This window comes from Fukomys damarensis, unplaced genomic scaffold (genome assembly GCF_012274545.1).
Source record: "Fukomys damarensis isolate Sample0158 unplaced genomic scaffold, DMR_v1.0_HiC HiC_scaffold_13, whole genome shotgun sequence".
Taxonomy (NCBI): Eukaryota; Metazoa; Chordata; class Mammalia; order Rodentia; family Bathyergidae; genus Fukomys; species Fukomys damarensis.
The window spans coordinates 18,619,017-18,635,616 of NW_022900925.1; the positions used below are offsets into that span (position 1 = coordinate 18,619,017).

The 16,600-nt window shown below is 47.2% G+C and overlaps 1 protein-coding gene across 1 annotated transcript; it reads left to right on the plus strand.

Moving 5' to 3' along the window:
- The first annotated feature begins 19 nt into the window (after nucleotides 1-19).
- Lyrm9 (LYR motif containing 9) lies at nucleotides 20-13,035 on the plus strand. Its single transcript, XM_010642340.3, has 5 exons — nucleotides 20-608; nucleotides 1,218-1,299; nucleotides 8,731-8,872; nucleotides 10,531-10,623; nucleotides 11,664-13,035. The coding sequence occupies exons 3-5, from the start codon at nucleotides 8,747-8,749 to the stop codon at nucleotides 11,679-11,681; spliced, it is 237 nt and encodes a 78-aa protein (XP_010640642.1). The 5' UTR covers nucleotides 20-608; nucleotides 1,218-1,299; nucleotides 8,731-8,746; the 3' UTR covers nucleotides 11,682-13,035.
- The last annotated feature ends 3,565 nt before the right edge of the window (nucleotides 13,036-16,600 follow it).

Consider the following 16,600-nt stretch of genomic DNA (forward strand, 5'->3'; position numbering starts at 1 on the left):
ACCGGGGGCGGCCTGGGCGATCTGGGCCGCGGGGCTTTGGGGACGGGGAGTGGAGCCAGGTCCCCGGGTCCCCACTCAAATGCAGATTGCCTGGCACAGCCTCAGTTTACGGATTGAAAAGGGACACCCCTTCTCCCCCAGCCCCGTCTGTCTGCGGGTGCTCCTTGTTTCCTGCGGCAGGAACATTTTGATTGAATGCTTCTGCGTTACAGGCAGGTCAATGACTCGTTTGTCTCTTAGGGGTCATTCTTTAGCTCTTAGGAGTCATTCTTTTTTATTGTTGCTTTAAAAAAAAAACAGGATTTTTAAAAAAAGATGTGAATTCTGTCGTGTACAATTCACCCATTTAACGTTGATCCATTCACTGGCTTTTAGAATGTGCGCGTTGTGCGTCTGGCACCATAATCAATTTTAAACATTTTTATTACCCCCCAAAGACACACCGCCTTTAGCTACTGCCCCCCCCAACCCCAGGCCCTTGACAGCCGCTACTCCATTTTCTGTCTGTATACCCATGCCTCTTCTGAACAGCTCTTATAAATGGAATCATGTATTATAAAGCGCCCTGTGCCTGCCTTCTTTCACGGTTCACCCAGGCCGTAGCCAGGGTCAGTGCATCATTTTTGTTTTTGCTTTTGAAGAATAATATTTCGTTTTATCCGTTTATCAGGTGACGGCCCTTAAGACTCATTTAAGCCACCCGTCAGACCTCTGGATTTGAGGCCTGGGTAGAGAACTCCGCCGAGATTTTGAAGAAGAGGCGTGATGGAGAGTTTTAGGAAGTGTTCTTGGGCGGGACGAGGGCACTGGACTGCAGAGAGGCTGATTAGGAGGGGTGCAGATAGTTCAAGCAGGGGTGGGTACAAAGCTGGGATGGGAAGGTAGGGCCATGGGAATGAAAGAGGGAGGAGATCTGCTGCAGAGCCCTGAGGATTTGACCAGGTCAGAGGACTGGAGGAGCAGGATTGCTCCCCTTTTCTACCTTGGGGAATATACACGTGCAGAATGGGCCCTGGGGTTGGTGGAAGCAGGGAGCCAAAAACCATTGCTATTTTTCAACTTTCTCCATCAAGAAGAGTAATTGCATATTTAAAAAATGGCTTGTGCAGGCTTAATTTAGCTTTTTATCAGTGCTCAGTAGGACATAACTTTGGTTTTTTTCTGCAGTTCTATTCTCCCTTTCTCTTTTTAATGTATGACTTTTTCCTTATTTTTAGGTGCCTTGTATTGGGACAGAGGTTGGGAAAAGGACAGTGGGGTCACATGGGACTGTAGGCCTCTCTCTCAGCATCAGTTTCGGTGAGAGCTTTTGGCTGCCAAAAATTTCCTTTTGTGGGTCTTTTTCTTTTCTTTCATCTTTATTTTTAATTTTCTACCATTCTGCCATATACTCCTTGGTATTTTGTAGGTTTGTTTGTTTGTTTGTTTTACCATTTCTTTCTTTGCCCGTTTTCTGTGTCTGTGTAGTTGACATCAGTCTTCCTTTCCCCCATCTATATGCAGGGGACACTGGATTGATACCCTTGTGTTTCTGAAAGGCGTGCAACAAGGTTTTGTGGAGAAGGTGGAGAAGTGTTAGATAATAGTCCAAGTGACTGCTTTTAAAAATGTGTAAGCCTGGACCTGCGTGAGCCCTGAGAGAGTTCTTGGTGGGGTCCTTAGCCCTGATCTGCTCAGCACTTTTATGGATGGCTCAGATATAGGCACAGAAGGAGGTATTGATATAGGAGAAATAATTTAACTCCCAGCCTGCTAGATGTCAGATACACCGAGTTTGTGTTCCCCCCAAATCAAAGAATGAATTATTATTATTATTATTATTATTATTATTATTATTATTATTATTATTATTATTTTGATACAGGGAACTGAATTCAGGACCTTGTTTTTGCCAGATAGGCAAAGAATGAATTCTGAGGAACAGTGGAGGTTAAGAGTAGGAAGAAGTCAGAGAGATAGCTTCTGAGAAACAGAAGGGGACCCGAAAGTGGGGTGCCAACGAGCCCACTTCTCGAAGTTTTATAGAGCAAAATCACCAGCTGGATACAGCATGGGTCAAAACTGTGATCAACCAGTAAGAGTACAAGTATGGCCACTTAGGTAGTATTAATCCAATGGGGAAGCAGGTCACATAGCAAGTGTACATGCAAAGAACAAAGGCGTTTTAGGGGGTCCTGGTCACGCACTAGGGTAACTGATGTCTAGCTAGACTTTATTGGACCAGGTGATACCAGTTGTCTTAATCACCTGGGCAGGTATGTAGGTCTGGTCAGTCTGTCTTTATCTTTAAGCCTGGCCTCCAACAGATGTGCCTCGGGCCACCGTTGTGATGTGTTCTTATCCTCACACTGACTCCCTCGAGGGCCTAGCCCTGTCTGCCTATATTTCTACTTACCTGTCTATAATAGTATCATGAAGCAAGAAAGAGCTTGGAGTTTAATTCCTCAGCTTTGAACTGTGTGGCCTCGGGTAAGTTACTTAACTTCTCAGCGCCTCAGATTCTGCATCTGTCAAATGAGGCTAGTGATGTCTACCCTATAATAACATGAGAATTAAATGAAATAGCACAGAAGGCTTTCAGACTTGTCACGTACTAATAATCCCTCCCCACATGGTAGGTACTAGGACATTCCATGAGCTTTGCAGAAGACCCAGGTAGGAGAGCCAGGTGTGTCAGGTGTGCACCTCTGGTCCTGGAGCTGAATCTGGCTGCATGCACAGCTGCTCTGAATGGTGTTGCAGGGACAAGTGATGCATAAGGACCGACAGGGTTCATCTCTTTCTGTGTTCTTGAACTGGAGTCTGATTGTTTCTGATGTAGTTTAGTTGAATAGTGGAGTGGGCACCATCAGTGATGGATTTTGACTCAAGGCTGAACTAATAAAGTACAAGATGGGGGAATGGACTTAAAGTTCATGGGGAATAAAAGGTGCCTTTGAAATGGATGCCAAGGCCATGTGAGGGCTCCTGCAGAAAATGCAGTCCGAGCTGCATTCCTTGAATTACCAGGCCCAAGGAGGTGACAGTGCCACTGCCTAGGGAACTGTTCAGAGCACAATGGAGCTGTTCCCCCCCCCACTGTCAGTGTGACAGTGACACCCCAAACAGGAATGTGTCCAGAGGAAGGCAGGCAGGATGGGATGCTTTGGGAGATGCTGTCATCTCACCTTCTTGTTAGTTAACGTTAAAACTGAGGCCGAAAAAGTCAACTTTGGATGAGAACCTGGACTTGGGGGCAGGAGAGGGAAGATTTTAGTCCCAAGGGCAGAGCTTAGGCCGATGAATAGAATTTTACAGCGGTAGATTTTAGCTCAAAAGCAGAGGGACTTCCCAACAGCTTGAGCGAGAGGAAATTGGAGTGCCTTGTGAGTTCCCTGCTGCTAAGGGAGTATGTTGCGGGAGGAAAGCTGGATGGCATCCTGCTGGGGATGTTTCTATACTAACTTTTTATTATGAAAAATTTCCAAATACAGTATATGGAAGTTAAAATAACAGAACAGTGTTCACCTTGCACACCTAAATAGTCCTAACATTTTTCATTTTCCTTAGTCTTTCTTACTGCCCCCCCCACTCCTTCCCACCCTCTTAGTTTGCTGGATGGACTATTTGAAAATTAATTGCAGACCTAATGATACATTTCCTTTAAATACTTCCATTTGTGTGTAGAAGAGTCAGGGCATTTTCCACAGTACCACAACTTCATTTTTATTTCCAAGAAAACTAATGATGAACAATCATGCACAGTATCATTTAATGTCCAGTTGTGGGAAGATTTTCTGTCAGGAAGTTGATAAAGCACAGTGACCACCATGTGAGCGCGGTGAGGCCTGGTGGATCCCCTTTAGGAATCTGTGAGGGCCTGTACAGGAAGCTGGGCTAGGGTAATGTCAGGTGATGAGGGCTGTTCTGAGGTCTCCATGGGCTTCCCATAGAAGGTGCAATGAGGTGCTGGGCCAGTGAGGGCCTCCAGGAGGAGGCGCCAGCTCCAGGGCTGAGTGTGGCCGAATGAGCTGATCTGCTGGAAGCAGCGGGGGTACCATAGGTAGGTAGATATGGGAGAATTCCTTCAATAGGTAGATACTGAGTTTCTACCGGGAGGCTTAATTTTATGTGTCAGGTTGACTGGGCTGTATGGTACCCAGGTATTTGGTCAAACATTCAGGGTGTTTTTGGATTTAATCTGGTAGACTGACTCAAGCAGATTGCCCTCCTTAAGGTGGGTGGGCTTCGTTCAGTCCATTAAAGGCCTGACTAGAAAGATAAGTCCGAGCCTTGCCTGAGTCAGAGTGAGAGAATTCTCTTCCTTTGAACTGGGACACGGTGGTTTCAGGCTTTGTATTAGAACCCAGACATTGGCTCAGCAGATTTTGGACTTGCCAGCCTCCATGATTATGTGAGCAGATTCCTATAATAAATCATACACCCATGCATAGACAGACTCTCTCCCCCTCTCTTTCCCTCTCTCCCTTTGTCTCTTTGGTTCTATTTCTTGGACAACCCTAACACATCTGCTTCATGCCAGGCAGTCTGACACAGTGCTGAGACCATGTAGGGAAACATCATGGGCTGTCAGGTATGTGCCCCTTGTGGCTCAGGTTGCCTGGACTTGGCTTGAGTGCTGAGAGGTGCAGGTGAGGGCTTGGCAAGGCCAGGTCCAAAGGGCCCTGGAGGCCATAGAGGAGGATCTGGATTTTAGCTTTCTAAACTTCAGTGTCACTTTCATGATTTCTGTCACTTACACATTTCAACTGTGTTATTTGTTTGGTACGTTTTAAAGAATCAATATGCTCCTTTAAAAAAAACTTTTATGTTATAATACCTATGAAGTATTAGAATATTTTCTTCTAGTGTAGAAATAAACATAAAGTTGTTACAATAAAAGGATGTTAGTCCATAAACTGCTTGGAGTAATTTCAGGTATTTGTCCCACATTTTGGGAAAAGTTGCCATGAATACTGAGAAGTACGGTGGGTATTAGGTGTTTTAGGAAGGGACAGGATACTCTGAAATTTGTTTCAAAGTCACTCTGGCTGTTGGGTGGAGAACAGATAGGAAGTCAGTGGATTGGAAAGCAGGGCAACCAACTTAGGTACCATTGGAATTGAGATAGGATAAGAATTTGAATCAAGGTGGGGGGCAAATTTGAGGGGACCTGGAGGTAGAATTTGAGAGGACTTAGAAAACCGTAGCTTGGGAATTGAGGGGGAAGAAGGACTTGGGTTGACTCTGATGATTCTAGCTTGGTTGCCTGGGAGATGGAGGTGTCATCACGGAGACAGGGAGCCCAAGTGGGTGGCTAAGTCAAGTCCACACAGCAGGAATAGGAAAGCAAGCATTTCCAGGGCCACAGAGCTTGACTAGCTTTAGCAATCATACTGTGAAGTTCACTGGCCCTTAAATAATAGCAAACCCACACTTTAAATTAGATTAAAACATTCTTAGTTTAGCCCTTTTAAAGTGGACCCACACTTGTATTTTCTACTAGTTATTACTGGGAATGACTAAGTATTATAATTGAGTTGAAAATAATCTACCACCCATACTCACTGGGTTGGTTACCAAGTATTGCTTGGGTTTTAAAGTAAATGAAGCAAAGTTATGCTCTTTCCAAATGTTAATTTTGAAGGCTGCAGATGGTAACCATCTGTTATCTGACTAGCATTTTACAATATTTGATTAGCACTTTATATAGTTTGGGGAAGCCTGCCAGGGGAGACAGCCCATCATGTTGGAGACTTTGTGGGGTGTAAACTCTTTGAGGGTCTTGGCCAACATTATGGGGCTCCCCTCTCTTGGGCTAAAGCATGCCAAGTCAGACTGGCGAGTTGATGGTTTCATGGCAGGAGGAAGTTGAGGAGTCTTATGTTTAGATGCTTCCTTACATCACATGAAAGCAGAATTGTGAGGTCAGGATCTATCATTTAAGACTCTGATAAGACAAAAACCCAACCTACTTTGGCTAAGGGGAGTTGTGTGGCTCAGATCATTGAGAGGTGTAAAGCTAGGGCTTCCTTCAGGCGTATGTTTTTGGCTCAAGTGAGGTCTTGGGATTTTGGTTTCTCTCCGGTTTCAACTTTGCCTTCTGCTGTGACCCTGGTTCCAGAGGGGCACGTTGGCTTCCCTGAGAAAGTTAAGTCCTCTCAACCTAAGGTCTAGTGAGAAAGAGCTGTAGTTCTTTCCTCTTCTGCCTGCAGAGGTGTTGAGATTCACTCTGATTGGACGAGCTTCCAGCATGTAAATATCTCTGGACCAATCCCTGGGCTCATATGGATGCAGGACTGTGATTGGTCGGACAAGCTGAGCCATGGGGAGAGGTGCAATTTGAGTTGCACCCAAGGGGCTCTTTCCACAAGGGAGAGTGGGAGGCAGGGGGACTGCTTGTGTGTTCTTTGAGCTGTAAGCGCCAAAGCCCAGAGAACCAGGAGAAATTGGCTAACTTGGCTGTGAAGACAGACATTTATTGTTAGAAAGATAATATGCTCGAAAGGGAACAAAGGAGCCTCAGAACCCAGCCCCTTAATGTTTCCTTCCTCAGTGTCAGAACATCTGATAGATTTGGTATCTGGTTCTCTCTCGGGGGCTGGGGGTGGAGTAGGGTTGTCTTTCTCTTTTTTATATTGCTTTAAAACTGCTAGTCTTGGGCTGGGGATTTAGCTTAGTGTTTCCACTGCCTGCCTTGCAAGCACAAGGACCTGATTTTGATCCCTGGCACCAAAAAAACATAAAGCAAAATAAAATAAAACAAAAACCTCTGCTAGTCTTTTAGTACAAAAAAACACACAAAAAACAAAACAAAACGAAAACTGCTGGTCTTTTAATCTCAGTCTTTTAGCTCCTTCATCTAGAATGTAGGGAGCCTCTTTCCCCTCTTTTCTCCTGCACAGAGGAGATAGTGGATTCGTGCTGTTCACTTTAACAGGTGTGTGAAGCCTCTTGCTGGCCAGGCCCTGTGCTGGAGCCTGGGCTCTTGCCCTCAGGAGAACCAGCAGCACGGTAGCAGCCCAGTCTCTGGCTGGAAGTGTGTTGCTCATGAACAGGGTGCTTCAGTCAGATGATAGTGATCCCGCTGTCCCCAGGGAGGGACAGTCAGGAAGAGATTGCTGGAGGAAAAACACTGAGCTGGACCTGGAGGGGGAGTAAGGTTCCTCACAGAGATAGGGCAGGAGCTCCATGCTCAGGGAGCTGCATGTGTAAAGGTACTGAGAGGTGACATCCTTTATGGTTTGGGGGACCTGGGAGAGTTCTGGGATCTGTGGCTGACTGCTGTGTACTGTGACACTGGTTCCCGTGCCCACTCAGTGTCAGTGTGGAATGACAGGTGAGAGGAAGGGACACAGGGCAGGCATTAGAGGTTCCCATGGTAGCCTGTGGGGCAGTGAGCATGGAGGGGGCACTGTTATGAGCTGGCGGGCGGACTGAATGAAAGTTCAACAAGTCCTCATAACCTAGAACCTATCATTTGAAAACATCTATCCTTCATAATTTGCTTCAAAAACAATGTTCAAACTAGAGTGAGTTCTTTGGACAGGGCATGTATACTACAGAAGTTACAAATAAGGGCTTTAAAAGAAAGGATTTTGGATGTCTGCACTACAAAGAAATGAGATGTTTAAGGATAGTGTATTTAACCCTATTGAAACATTACACGTGTACACATGCTTTGGAGTGTCATGTGATACTCTACTTGGTGATAATACTTGTGTGTTGTGTATTAAATTTAAATTTCAAAAAAGGAAAAAAAAAAGAGCTGCAAGGGTAGAATAGAGAGCCTGGTATAGTCTTCCATTTGTGTAAAAATCTAGAAGATGCAGACAAACTTGTAGTGACAGAAAGCAGATTGGGGGTTCTTGGGTAGTAGGGAGGGCAGAAAGCTTTGTAAAGAGGTGGGAGAGAGCTTGGGCTGTGACCCCTGATGACGGTGTTGGCTTCTCTGTGTGTACATATGTCAGAACTTACCCAGTGGTCGTTGGGGTCATTGGTTGTATTTTTTGTTTTATTTTTTTTTTTTGGTACCGGGGATCAAATTTAGGACCTTGTGCTTGCCAGGTAGTCACAGTGCCAACGAGCTAAATCCCTGGCCCTTCGTTGGTTGTATGTTAACACCTCAGGAAAGCTGATTTTGTTTCAAGTGGGCATTGGAGCTAGACTGCCAGGGTTCAAATCTCAGCTTTACCTTTATCAGCTATATGGTCTTAGGTAAGTTTCTAAATCTCTCTGTTTTTAGTTTTCTTATGTATGCAATAACTACATGGAAAGTGGATATACCAAGTAAGTGCTCATTGTTAATAACTCAATAAAATGGAATCATGTACACAGGCTAGGACCTCATCATGGTGACTCCATGTGTTACCTGCCTGTTCATGCAGAGCCCCAAGAATCATGTTTCTCAAAGTTTAACACGCATACACACCTGCCGGACATGTGGTTAACACACACTTCAGTCTAGGAGGTTTGCTTGGGACCTGAGACTGCGTTTCTGAGAGGCTCCTGGGTGGTGCTGATGTTGTGCACCTCCCTCCACACTCGCTCTTGGTCTTTGTGCATCTGCTCTGGGCTGAGCGCATTGCCAGGGCAGAATGTGCAGCCCTAACCCAGGGTGTGGACTCCAGGGGTGGTGGCCACGAGGAGGAGCTGCACGAGAGCCATCCTGTTCGAAGAGGGCTGGGAACTGGAGGCCAGGACTGAGTGTAGAACTCGGCTCGATGCCTTAGACGTGATGCTGTTTTCCAGGACAGAAGTCTCGCTGATGGCCCCATTGCCAGGGGCAGAGCTGGTCCAGAGGCCGCTGCAGCTCTACAGATACTTGCTGCGCTGCTGCCGGCAGCTGCCGACCAAGGGCATCCAGGAGCACTACAGACATGTTGTCAGGCAGGTGGGAGCAGGGCACACGGGCTCTGGGGTGAGGCCTCCTTTAATGGGATCCGAGTGGGGAGCGCTCAGGGACTAGGGTGAAGGGTAGGAGGGGGTGGCAGTTTGGCAGGAGGCACCAGAGGGCGATGCTGGGGCACCCAGCTCCTCTCTCTGTGTGTCGTTCCAATTTTGGTACATGTGCTGCCGAGGCGAGCACCGGCTCCTCTCTCTGGCTTCTATCTGGGAGTATCATTCAGCACAGGGGCACAAACAGGGCAGCTTGGTGATAATTAAAATAGATGACAGGACACACATCATTTTGCCAACCGTGCACAGCCTGAATTTAATTGTGATAAAACATGAGGATTGAAAACTGGGACCGTCCACCAGAGAAGGTCCTGGCCTGTACCCGTCATAACTGTCAGCTTCACGAGACACAAAGGAAGGCAAAGATGCTCTGGATTAAGGGGACTAAAGAGATGTGACAACTACATGTAATGCATCATCTCAACTTGGATCGCGGCCAGAAAAATATAATTGCTCGAAAGGTCACTTTTTTGGGGCAGTGCATGAAGCTGGAACATGGGCTGTAGATGAGATAGGTATTGTATCAATGTTAAATTTTCTGAATTTGGTTATTGTGGTTCTATAAGAGAATGCCCTCATTGTTTAGAAACACATGTTTAAGTGTGTAGGGGTTAAGGGCAGGATAACTGCCACCTACTCTGAAATGCTTCTAAAAAGCTGCTAGGTACACATCCAAAGAACGATAAAGCGAATGTGGCAAAACATTCAAATTGGTGATGCCGGTAGGGAGGTCTTTGTACGTTTGTAAATTTTCTGTGAACATTCATTTCCAAATATAAAAGTTAATAACTAAACTCGTACAAATAAAATGCAGAAAGTAAGGGCCGGGGATGTAGCTCTACCTGCTTCGCAAGTGCAAGGTCCTGAGTTCGATCCCCGGTACCAAACAAAAGCAAAACAACAACAAAAATATAGAAAGTACAAGAAAAAGAGCAACAGAAAGCTGTGGGAATGTTAGCCGTTTGGGGAGGTCAGGAGGGCTTCCTCAGTGCAGGCGTTTGAGGTGGCTTCTGAAGACGAGCAGGGGACCTGTGGGGTCGAGAGTGACAGAGCAGAGAGGTGTCAGCTCTTTCTGAAGGTCCCTGAGCTCCCCACCGATGAGCCTAAACCTCAGGCTGCCAGCAGCTGTCTGTGCCTTACATTGGGCCTGGAGGATTTCCCAAAGCCATGGCCTCCCCTCCCTCCCCTGCTCTGTAGCTCTGGGGTGGGAGAAATCCTGTCCCTCGTGTGGTGAAGCCCATGCAGAGATCTCACTACAATGAAAGCAGCTTCCCATGAGGAGCAAATTAAAGGGCGAGATGGAAATTTCCCTCGGGCCCTGATAACTTGCCTGGGTCCCGTCCTCCTTTTCATCTGCCCTGCTGGTAGGATTGCCAGCTATGTGGTCAGACTGACTAGGCTTCAGATGCTGTTACTTAGCAGAAAGTTAGGATTTTTAAGTCTCTGTTTCTTCACCCTTAAATGGGATCATTCTAGCCTTGGAGGATGAAGAGGAGCTGAGTAGAAAGTGCCCAGCACTGTGTCTGGCCTACGACTGGTGCATCAAAGCTGCCAGCTCTTTGGATTTTGCCCAGTCACCTTTGTCTTTTACAGAGTTTCCGGGTTCATTCAGATGAAGACAACCCTGAGAGAATCCAGCAGATTATTAAAAGAGCCATTGAGGATGCCGACTGGATCCTGAACAAAGTAAGTGCCTCCACCCTGGGGTGTGCGTGCGTGCGTGCGTGTGTGTGTGTGTGTGTGTGTGTGTGTGTGTGTGTGTGTGTATGGATGTACTCTACAGCCACTAGGGGTCACCCCTGCCCCACACTTGAGAAGGGATGGTATGAGGCAGGTCTTCTCCGCCCTCTCCCCACTCCCGTCTTACAAAGCCCAGGGTGGTCCTTTCTACTTGCAGGATGGGGCTACCGGACACTCTTAAGAACAGATTTCTGCCTGACAGTGCTCAGTAAGCTGAGATGGGCACGTGGAAGGCAAGTGCCAGCGCTGGTGGCAGCATCGTGATGCTTCCAAGAGGGGGACTTCTTGAGGGAGAGAGCTCCCTGTCTCTTGGGGGTTCTCATGGCGGCTGAGCTGTCTGGAAACATTCAAGGGGTTGTTTGGGTGGCGCAAGGGAGTGAGCTAGGGATGAGGTTGGTATTGAGTGACCTAGAGAAAGTCCGAATCTCCAGATGTGGGTTTTTTTTATTACCTCAGCAGTTGGCTGAGGATTCTTCTCTGACTTATCTTTTTATTTTTTTATTTTTGGTTTTTTGAGACAGGGTCTCACTATGTAGTGGAGACTGACCTGGAACTCACTATGTAGCCCAGGCTGGTCTCGAACTCACAGTGATCCTCCTGCCTCAGCCTTCCCAGTGCTGGGATTACAGGGGTGAACCACCACACCTGGCTCTTCTCTGACTTCTAAGGGTCCTCCTCTGCCTGAGATCCCCCCGCCAGAAACCAGAGAAGAACCCCCAGCTAGAGAGTAGTACAGATGATCACAATGTTTAATTCTAATATTGCCAGTTTCTTTATTATCCTCCCACCTCAAGCCTCCTCTGTCCTCCTCCACTAAGAAAGAAAGAGGGTCCAGGAAGCACCTAGAGAGATCTGAGTGACACCTGTCTGTGTCACCGCCCCTGAGAAGATCCGACAGGAGGCGGAGGCCCAGGAGACTGGATTCCGGATGAAGGCGCCCTTCCCACTGGCTTCCCTCACCCGCTTCTCATCTCTCTGTCTTTCAGTATAAAAAACAAAACTGAGCCCCCAGAGCCTGAAGGAGAGTCGTTATAGAGACATCTGGGGCTTCTTCTCTTCTGGAACTAAGTAGCAGCAGCAGCGGCGGTGGCAGCGGCGGCGGCAACAGCAGCTTTGGAATATTCGCTGGCCTTGTTGGCAGAGAGATCAAGAAAATTTAGGAAGGAGCTGATATTTGTTCAGACGCTCTTGTTGCTGCAGTCATGTTTCCAGCATGCTTTATGTTTGCTTTGCCTGCCAGAAATGATGCGCAAGTTGGGGACAATGTGGTGTTTTTTTGTTTTTTCTCTGTGTTTTTCATTTTTGTGTTTTTGGTGTTTTACATTGCTCTGAAACTGATCCATTTATTCTGGAGGTCTCTTTACCAGTCTCTGAGCCCCAAAGAAGAGGTCCCTATAGGTGGCCCCCTGTACAGAGGGAAAAGAGTGGGCTTTAAATCCGGACAGCTCTGGATTTGAATCCCATTTTATGACTTTTCTAGAGCATTGTCTTTGAGCTCAGTGTCCTCCTTGGTGAGGAGGAGATAAAATGAAGTTGAAGTGCCTAATACAGGGTATGGGACGTGCCAGCCAGCATCCCCCTGAGGACACCGCCCAGCGCGGCCCCTCCTGCTCCCACAGTACTCTGTGCCTCTATAATGTCGTGCACATAATGTCGGTCTCTGTGATGTGTTTGTGAGCTCCTCCTGTCCCAGCTTGGAACCCCAGATCCCTCGCAGCTGGGCCATGCCCAGCAGTCCGCCAAGGCACTGCTTTGCTGAACCCTGTCCCTCTATGCTCAAGAAGTAGAAGCCCTGGTCCTTGCCTTCAAGGAATTGCCAGGGTCTTTGAGGCAGTGATATGCACATTAGGTGAAACTAGGAAGAATACCCGAGCAGTGGTGACAGACCCTGGCATGTCCAGGCTTCTGGGAACCTGTGACCTGTCTTTGTAGGCCCTTCCCTGCTTTGCTACCATCATGGCAGGATGGACAGTGGCGGGCGGTGGGGAGTGGATAGGTTCAGGGAGAGTGGTGAGAGCTGGCAGAGCAGCCAGAAGATGCAGAAAGTCCTCACAGGGACCCAAGTGTTCCCCGGGGGCGTGCAGCCGGTGGGATGTGTTAGCGTGTGTGGGTGTCCTTGCATTCATGTAACTTACAGTGTCATCCATATGTGTACCACCGATTAACAAATAAGTGAAGTAAATGTATTGATTTGTGAAAGTTCTTGTCTTTTCTCAATGGATAGTCCCCAAACGTGGATTGTCCCCCTACTGAGTGCTGAGGACTTAGGTAAGTCAGACAGAGCTGCGCGGAGGGATCATGCTTCAGAGCTGTCCCTGAAGCACAGAGGGGAATCAGGGAGGTCCTCAGAGGAGATGACCCGACCCCCCCATGGGGACTCTCAGCCAGTTGGCAGAGTTGCATCCTTTTCACGGGAGTGGATGGTCCTACCTCAGGCCTTTCACCAGGAAGAGAGAGAGAGTGAAGGTGACCAGGGCTTTGGAGAGAGTTGATGTCCCTTGCTCTTGACCAGCCCTGCAGTGGCTCCATGGCTTCATGTCACTGGTAGGTATGTGATCCAGGTACTGACCCATCCAGGTATCAGACGGGGAGTGCCCAGCTCTGGTGCAAGGCTGGTCAGTGAGGGAACCCACAATGGCTTGGGTTGGTTAACTGTTTTGCCTGCCCTCTGCCAGCCAGAGAGGGCAGTGAGCCTGCTTATGGAGTGTGCGCCTTGGAAGTGCAGGTGGTGGCCTCTGCCCTCTGCCCTCAGCCTTTCCCCATCCACCCTGCATGGAGCCTGTGCATGTGCAGGTCTTACATCGCTCTCAACCACAGCTCTTAAGTGCATGGAGTTGAAGATTTCCAGTTTCCTGCCAGCAAAGAGGAGATGAGGGCTTTTGACTCAGAGTTAGGCAGGGTGGCCTGAGAAGAGTGGGCTCTGGAGCCACATTCAGATTTAAATCCCAGCTGTGCCACCTAGTAATGGTGTTAACCTAGCAATTTTGTTAACCTGTCAACCTCACCTTTCATACTACAACATGCTGCATGTCCCTTGGGACAGTGAGATTAAGACAGTGCACAGGAACATTCAGTCAGCCCCGTGACTACTGCCTTCTCTTGTCCTTGGTTTATGACCCTGTATTTTACATAGGTTCCTGTCCTCTCTCCAATGCCCGCTGTGCCACCAGCACAGTGCTGGCAGGAAAGGATCTGGGGTCTGACATCTCCACCTTGGCTGATTCTCCCTTGCATTCACCTTGCACCCTGGGGTGCATTTGTATTAGGAAGTTTGTGCATTAGGGCAACTGCCCTTGAAGGATTCTCAGGCCCCTTTCAGATATCGTGCTATATCTGGGAGCTGATTGCTGGGACAACTTTGAGTCTTTGATCTTGTCTCAGAATATGCTGCCAGCACCAACCTGCCTGCCTGACAGTCTCATTTCCTCCCGCGTACCACCTGTCTCAACTGAGCACCTGCTCTCCACACAGCCCTCCTCTGGGCAGGAAAGAACCACAGTTCAAAGGAGATTAAAAAACAAAACAAAACAAAACCCAAGAGGCTGAGTGAATGTGGTTCAAGGAAGCTATAATGCAGGTTTATTTTTTCTCCCCCCACTCTATATATACATATAGTGGTTTTAGTTCTTTCTATTCCTGGATGAAAAATGAGACAATGCTCAACACTTTCTGGCCAGTCTGAGATCAAGCCCAAAGCTATAGTTACCTTTAAGTCACGCAACATTCTCTCTTTTTTTAAATTGAGTTTATTGGTACATTTTAGGTATACAATACAGTTACATTCATCATTGGGATCTTGTACCTTTACATGACAGGTCTTGGTTCTCATTTTTTCCCCTTGTCCCTGCCCTTCCTTCACCCCCTCCTCCCCTCCCCATTTACAAACACTTTATTTGCATTTTTTCATTTTCTCATATTTTTTCCTTTTCCCTTATTCCCTTTCCCCTACCCCTCCCACTTTCGCTACACCTCTAGCCCTTTTCTTCCTATTTCTCAGTGTAGTCACACAACATTCTCAATTCATGAAGAACTCAGCGCAGCTCCAGGCTTCCCCTTCTCTGCCAGCCGAGTGGCTGCAGGTGGTCTTGGCCAGCTTGGGTCCGGCTCCGGGCAGAGGAGTGCTCGTTCAGGGACCCGCATGCTGCATGCCCCTCTGTGTGGCTGAGTCACTGCGGTGGGAGCAGAAATAGGGACAGAGCCTGGAGCAGGCCACGAGGACCAGATCCTGCAGATCCTTGCAGGACCTGCTGAGGAATCCGGATCTTCCCCAGCAACATCCGTGTCTTTAGATAATGGTCTCCCCCAGAAGACTGAGCCCCTGGAGGTCAGGAGCCCTGCATCCATCACTGTGCCTGCTGCCTGAGGGTGAGCTCAAGCATTTGCTGAACAAGACTAAAAACAGTTGAAGTGATGTCTCTCTTCTGTTGTCTGCAGTTGTTTTTTTGTTTTTTTTTAAACTGCTTTCTAGTGATAAAGGAGGCTGGGAAGTAGGAATGATTTCTTGGTTGTGTCTTCTTATCACATTAGAGAAGGGAGCACCCACTGCCCCTGCCATCGTGCAGGCCCTGGTGCCACTCACAGACCTCCCCAAGGGAGGTGCCACTCACAGATCTCTTGATGCAGAGAGGATTTGTCCAGAAGCAAAGGTTACAAAGAGCTGAAACTCAGACTTCCAGCCTCCTGAAACAAACCCATTCCCCTGTCCACTTGGTCTCTAGTTGGTCTCAGGCTGGTCACCCTAGGGGTTGAGGATTGGCACAAATACCCAAAGCAAGCAAAACAAACACCTTTTACAACCTAAAGAAATTTGGTCAGCTCTATATGAGGGAGGAGCCTTGTTAGCAGGAAGCACTGATGCTGCATAAATGTGAGAGTCATCTAGAGGAAAGGCACTGGCTCGCATAAACGACTATTTGAGCCCTTAGCTAAATTAGCTCTTTGCTCTTGGAGCACTGTTTTTGTTGAACCGTGATTGACAGCCTGGTTATTCAGACCTAGTTATGTGGCAGACATCTGCTCAAAAATGAGATAAGCCTGTCATTCTAAATAAAACAACTGCCAGAACCTGTTACCAAAGACAAGAATTGACCTTTTCCCCCAGTGACTAGAGAGGCGGAGGCGGAAAGAGTATAAATTCATGGCCAGCCTGGGCTACATAGTGAGTCCCTGTCTCAGAAAACAAAACAAAGCAAAACAAATCAAGAAAAACAACAACAGAAAGAGATGTAAAAGAACCTAAGACTCAAATCTTTGAAAACTGTTGTCTTACCATATGGTTTAGTCTTGTTTCCCCCACTTCTGTTGCCACGTTATATGATCTGACCTTAAATTTAGGGCTTTAATTTGGATCCCGGTTATATTTTGTTTTGTTAATTTTGGCCCATAAAGCCCGCAAGTCAGAATTGTTTGGCATATAGGTCATCTATCGAGTAAGTTATTCTTAGTAGTGTCATCTCCTGTGTGGCTGTACCATTCATTCATATACTCATTCAATAAACTTTGAGCGGTTTTTAGTTGTCTAGAATTGTATCTATCACCCCATCTGGTCTGGGTTCTGTGGTTTAATTTGCTCTTGTTAATCTGTAGTTTCTGGAAATATGTGGAAAGAGTCTGTCTCAGGCAGCTATGATTACCCATAGGACTCTAGATGTCTCTTTGTGCTTAAAATAAGAAAAAAATTTCCCTGCAGGCTGTTTCTATTGATAGACATTAGCCTGCATGCACATACCTACCTCCGCAGTCCTCTATAACACTGAAATAGCCAAGTCTGACAGAGAAATGATGAATCGCTTTGAAAACAAGTTCCCCTGACATTGTCACTTTTCTATTTATATGAATCTTTAAAATTCTCTGGTTGAATAGGTAGGAGGAATTGTCCGAGGGGCCAATTTTCCAAACCAGCCTCAAGCCTAGTCTAGGCCTG